This window comes from Colletotrichum karsti (assembly GCF_011947395.1).
Source record: "Colletotrichum karsti strain CkLH20 chromosome Unknown Scaffold39, whole genome shotgun sequence".
Lineage (NCBI taxonomy): Eukaryota > Fungi > Ascomycota > Sordariomycetes > Glomerellales > Glomerellaceae > Colletotrichum > Colletotrichum karsti.
Genome location: NW_024065939.1, coordinates 255959 through 262342, shown reverse-complemented (window position 1 = coordinate 262342; position 6384 = coordinate 255959). Strand labels below are relative to the sequence as shown.

Sequence of the window (6384 nt, the reverse complement as noted above, 5' to 3'; positions counted from 1 at the left end):
GCGGGACAAGGAGACTTGGTGATTCTCGCAGAGGCCGAGATGGATACCGCCGTTAGACAAGACTGGATTCGCCTATTTTCGGCTCGGGGTTGGGTCTGTTTTTTCTCCTTGAGTTCATGCCATAATACCCTTCATGTGTGGTTTTCCGGTATTCGTTTCGTTTGGGAACAGAGGTTCATTCGATCAGACAGACTCTTTTAATAGGAACAATCAAACAGATTGATAGAGATAATGACATGGCCATTCGTTCTTAGTGATGTAAGCCACTCGACTGACTCAGGTTGGTTTTTTTCCTTGTCTCTCTTCGAAACATCGATGTTGAGGACATTGAGTTCTGTTAGGCCTTGCCTGGATTCGTGCTATCGAGGTAGGTGACAGTGTCGGTGGACGGACGAGGTGCGCACCCACCCTTGGGTGTTCCTTCGTTCGACCCGCCCAGGGGGCAGCACCTGAAATCCGACATCCGGACCGTTGCGTGTCATCACGACCACTACAACGCCGACATCTCCGTCCTTTTCCGTAATAGACAATTTGCGCTTGTCGGTGTTATGTTTGTCGTTTTGCTTGATCGGGTAAATATCCGTGCGGTATGGATGCACGTATTAGTTGAGAAAAAGGCTGATGGCATCATGACTGGTGTTTTCTCTCCCTTCGCAAGCTGTTTCGCAATTTTGACTCTAAATTCGCGATACTGGCGTGGCTTTCGCTTCATTCTCGGGATCGGCCACATCATGTGGCCAAATATGGTGAAAAGAAAGGAAACGTACTGCTTGAAGCACAGCATATGGGACCTGATTTCTCGCTTTTTATGTACTCTCCGTCGCTTGTAGCCAATTTATTTCTTCGTTTCAATTCTGCCCATGCCTTTGGTTGCGTCGATTGCCCATTACCGTCGAAGATGACCTGTGCAATGGACATCAACATCAACTATCGAATACACTCTTACAGCCAGACTACGAGTGCCACGCTCAGTTCCCGTCTAGTTATAATCCTTCGGTAAGACTTCGGTGCTGTGACTCACTTTTATGGACCGATGTGCAATTCTGCGCCGTTTTCTAGTTCTGGACAAGCTACTTCGCGATGTCGTGGGCTTTCACGGTATAGATTTCGAAGAGTGCCCAACGACATGATTGACTCGAAGCGCAAGACGTATCAATGAACCATGTACTGATAGCCCAATTTGATGGTTTCCCGTTGTCGTGATACTTGTTTGTGGTGGTGGGTTGGTGCTGTGCTGATTCATTCGATCATCCTCGACCTTGGTGTCAGGTAAGGTAGGTCTCACAGCATGCGCCCCTTCCAATAGTCGCTCATTGGAGTTCAATTAGGTGACCTGGACAATAAATGCCGTCGTCTTCATCATCTTCAGCCAAATGATGTTCGATTAGCTCAGTATTCGAGACTTGCTGTTTCGCCAGAAGAAGGATATTGGGGCCATCTACCACGACATTGCACCTCGCTTGTATTCGAGTGAACGGTCTCCGTAACGCATGACATCAATCAGAACAGGGGGCGAGGTCCGACAGCGTTCCGAGCCCTTCTGCCAGAGATATCGTACACTTCACATCGCAAGATATTCAAGAGTTGAACAAGCGCCATGTTGACGAGGCATTCTGGATTTCGCCGTCATGACGACTTGCGAGAGCCTGCGAGTGGCCAAGCTGAGGCAGACGATACATGCAGGAAGTCCGAGGTGTGGTGTTGTCCATCATGCCTCTATCGGGGCGAGGCTCAGCACAGGCAAGTGGCGCGCCGGCGACAGAGGCAGAAAGAAGGAGGTGGTCCGAGAAGATACAAACAGCGCAACCAGATAACACCTGGAAGTTGACAACGTCAACCCAGAGATCAACCACGACACCTCGAGTTATAGACGTCCGACCCAATAAATCGATCGCTGCAACTCGAAGCAATTCAACTATATCTAATATACAGAGTTCGGGTCAGCCGGGGAGGTAGTCGATTGAGGTGTAGTCAGCTGAGCGAAGGATCCAATGTTCAACCAGGATGTATATAAGTGGAGGAGGAGCAAAACGAGAGGTCGAGCAGGACAAGACGAGACAAATTGGGATAGGACAGAGAGAGGAGGGGAGACGACGCACACCCGCAACACAAACCGGGGTTTTTTGCTCTGTTTACCTTTTTGAAGGCCAGAACTGCGGCCAACATCCATCTTCGTTCACGTCGTCGGTGATTTCGAAGTCAATCTCGTTCTCAACCGCGTTTTCCATCCAGCACTCCACATCAACGTCTCAGTCGGCTTGGCTGACCTTGACGGAAGACCGGACAAGACAAGATTGGCCACCGAAAAGCTAGACAGTTGAACGAGACTGAACCGCGGCGTATCCGTCTGCACCTACCTTACCTCTACCTTATTCTGACACAGCACCAACCCAACACCAGGCACAAGCAGCACGCCAGCAAGCCCTCCCGCCCTTGGTGTGTCCCGCTCTCTTTTTTCTTTGAATAAAGGCAGCGTGGTCCGTTCTTCGCCTCAGCAATTCCCCTTCTCTCAAGCACCTTCGTGGGACGACTCTCGGGCAATATCGCCCTCATCCACTCGTCCGCGGCCTCAATTCTTCTTCGTCCACCGGACGTGCTCCTATCTTCCTGCTTTTGAGCTATTCTGTCGAGTCGTGCACCATCTCAAGGTCCTGACTCTCTCAGGTCCTCCAAGCAAACTGTGGAGGAGGAGTAGCAGAAACCACCTCAGACCAAAAGCAACGCAGGCAATCGACCGGAGAAACAAGCAGGCGAGCAATCACATCCGTCAATCAGGTCGCTCCATTCCTTTAATACCCGCGCATCCATCCATCCATCAAATCAATCAATCAAGTCGGTCGCGTCCCCACTCTCCGCAACACGACACCACACGGCACGGAACCTCCCTCAAGCCAACCAGCCATCCGCCAAACCTTTCACTCTCGTCGTGTCTTTCTTGACTCTCATCTCACCTCGCCTTTTCACTTCACTTCACCTCGTCTCGCCATTCTGCCGCGCAACCTTGTTGCTATTTTCTCATTTTTTGCCGCATCTCAACCACGCAACATACTACGCGTATCACTCGGCGAATATCGACGAGATTTAATCGTCAACGACACCAATACTGACGACGACGACGGACGTTAACCCCCACAACACACAGCAACTACAGTCTGCCGCCAGGCTTTTCTGTGTTTGCTGCGTTCATTTTTGGATTTTCACGAAATCCCTTGACAAACTTACCCCTTAACCGCGCTGCTGCTGTTATTGCACAGTCTTGGTGTCTCTTCTTCTTCAGCAGGACTTCCCAAGCGCAGTTCCGGAGGTTACCTTATTGCCACTCAATGCCCGGCGAGTAAGCTAAAGGGTAGCGAACGAGCCAACTCTGCACCTTTCACTCTGCACTTTGCGTGCCTGCCCGTTTCCGCACCCTTGTCCCAAATCCCTCCTTCTACTTTTCGTGTCTGGACCAGGACCTTTCCCACCCCCAACTTTCTTCCCACGCACACACCTCATTTTGGAACGCGTTGCAACTCGACTCGATCGACTTTTTGAGAACCTTGTCGACATTGTTATCGCTCAAAATCGCGTCGAGACTGGGTTTTTGGTCCCAATATGTCTCTTTTTCCTAGCGAAAGCGGCTTGTCCGCTACCGCGACTGATTGCTCCTCCAACATCGCGTCGTCGAGCTCCACGCCCCCTACCAGCATTTCAGACATTGCCAGCCAGGCCTCGGACGGCCCCAAACTAGACGATGTGCCCGTCCTCCTCGAGACCGAAACTCATATCGAAGCACAAATTGAGGCTCATATCGAAATTGCTGCCGAGCCTGCCACTATTACTACACACGCTACCATAACCGCCGAGTCAACCCCCGAGACGATCGCAGAACCCCAGCAACCCCAAGAGTCTCAAGACTCCCAACAACCTGAGCCTGAAGCCCAAGAACCCCAGTCGGCACCTCGCCCACGTCGTTCCTGCTCCGGCAAGGGAACATACAACCTGTCTGAGCTGAGCGGCACCGCCAACCGCGGAAAGCGACGCGCCAAGGGCGACGATGTGGCCAGCAGCCGCCGCAGGACGATCTCTGGCGATACTCTTGTAAATGGCGACAGTGATGCCGTTGCCGGCATTGCTGGCAACCTAGTCCGCGACGGAATTGACGCGTTGGACCTCCAATGGTCCGTTGGCGATCTCAAGACCCCGCGTGCGAAGAAGGCCAAGACAGAAAAGCCAGAGACGAAACGCCTCACCCGTCATACCTCGCGACTTTTCAACACTCCTGTGGAATCGCTTGCGACCAAGGTTTCCAGCCTCGGCAAGCGAAGCCGCAAGACCTTCGAGCAGAAAGTTACCAAGATGTCTCGTGAGCTGCGCCGACTTCAGGACACAAACGAATTCGCTGGCGTGGAGGAGAAGCCTGTCATCAGGACAGTTTGGTCTAACGGAAAGCTTGTAATTGTGGACCAAAATGGCGACCCGATCCAGCCCAAGAAGAAAGCCAGATCCGAAGAGCCCAAGAAGGAAGAAGCGGCAGAGGAGAAGCCTGCGGAAGCTGCTCCAGCCAAAAAGACGAAGCGCACCAAGAAGTACCTCGATCGCGGACTGTACGCTGGCCAGAGTGCTCCCTCAGATCTTACCAAGGGTCTTTCGAATGCCGAGCAAAAGAAGCTCGCCCAGATTCCCGAATTGCAAGATTACGGCCGCCCCAACAAGGCGCTTCCGCTGCCCATGTTTAGCGGTTTGCGCCTACTTCTGGCCGGACGCGATTTCAAGCTGCCGTACGATGTCTGTAACCCTCTGCCGCCCGGACAGCCCAAGCCCGACGAGTTCCGGAAGATGACGAAGAGTAAGTCAATTCATCACATTATCGTTTTCCGCGCTGACATGTGACAGACCGGTTCATTGGCGACTCGATCATCTACTGGAAGAAGACACCGCACTTCGTGGATCAGTCCAAGTGCGTTTGCAAGCCCGAGGACGGCTGCGGCGAAAGCTGCCAAAACCGAATCATGCTATACGAGTGTGACGACAAGAATTGCAATGTCGGCCGGGAGCACTGCACGAACCGCGCCTTTGCCGATCTTCAAGAGAGAAAGGCGGGCGGTGGCAAGTACAGAGTTGGCGTCGAGGTCATCAAGACTGCAGACCGTGGCTACGGAATCCGCGCGAACCGCTGCTTCGAGGCGAACCAGATCATCATGGAATACACGGGCGAGATCATTACTGACGAGGAGTGCACACATCGCATGGAGACAAAGTACAAGGACAACAAGGTATGTCGATGCGCCGTCACGTGCTCCAACGCCAAAGCTAATTATGCGTAGTGCTACTACCTCATGAGCTTCGACCAAAACATGATCATTGATGCGACGACCGGTAGTATCGCTCGCTTCGTCAACCACTCATGTGCACCCAACTGCCGGATGATCAAATGGATCGTTTCTGGCCAGCCTAGGATGGCGCTTTTTGCGGGAGACCGGCCCATCATGACGGGAGACGAGCTTACCTACGACTACAACTTCAGCCCTTTCAGTGACGATAACGTGCAGACGTGTCTCTGCGGCGCACCGAACTGTCGCGGTATTTTGGGCCCTAAGCCTCAGGAAGTCAAGCAGCCCAAGCCGCCCAAGTCGACACTCAAGGCCGTAGTGAAGGGCGCTGTGAAGGCCAGCAAGCGCAAGCTCGAGGCGTTAGTTGGCGATGACAATGAGGCTGGTGGTGCTGCGAAGAAGCGCAAGATCAAGGCTGCTAAGGGAACTAGGCACTCCCTCTCGGCGACGACGAGCCTGAAGACTGTCAGCAAGGCCGCGACCAAGGGAGCGGCCACGGTTAAGAGACGTGTGTCGGCCATGGCAATCCTAAGCGGCAACGCGAAGACGACCCCGGCGAAGGGAACTCCCGCGAAATTGGCAGTCAAGAAGGCCATACCAAAGAAGTCGACTCCCAAGAAGTACACGGCTCCGAGTGCGGCGCGCAAAGCGACAACGGTTCGTAAATCGGGCACTGGCAAGATGCTGAAGACGTACGGAAAGGGGTCGCCTAAGAAGGTCTCCAGCCGCGCACCCAGCATGACGATCGTGGCCGCCGGTACTGGCGATGACGACTCTTCCCCTATGACCTCGCCCGACACAGTCGCCACCAAGCTGCACAGAAGCCTGAGCAAGGCCTCTCGCAATGCGCTGGAGGAACTCTCGCGGGAGTCTACCATCAGGCTCGTGAGCCCCGAGCTCGTCAGCCCCGCGGCAACCATCACGGCTCGTCACGATTAGAGGGGGGCCGCGTGGTGATGGACGAAGTGTTCTACGAGGGGACGAGCACAGCTTAATCATTTAATCGAGAGTCTTGACGTCGACAAACGAGGGCGGATTGGATTTGTTTGGCGTTCGCAGGTGTTTTCGGTCT

At 53.5% G+C, this 6384-nt stretch overlaps 1 protein-coding gene across 1 annotated transcript; it reads left to right on the top strand.

Annotated features, from left to right (window-relative positions):
- Positions 1 to 3594: 3594 nt before the first annotated feature.
- Positions 3595 to 6251, top strand: CkaCkLH20_10301 (SET domain-containing protein; the record flags this gene model as incomplete). Its single annotated transcript, XM_038893015.1, has 3 exons — positions 3595 to 4828; positions 4876 to 5255; positions 5307 to 6251. 3 exons carry the CDS (start codon positions 3595 to 3597, stop codon positions 6249 to 6251), a joined length of 2559 nt encoding a protein of 852 aa, XP_038741670.1.
- Between the last annotated feature and the right edge of the window lie 133 nt (positions 6252 to 6384).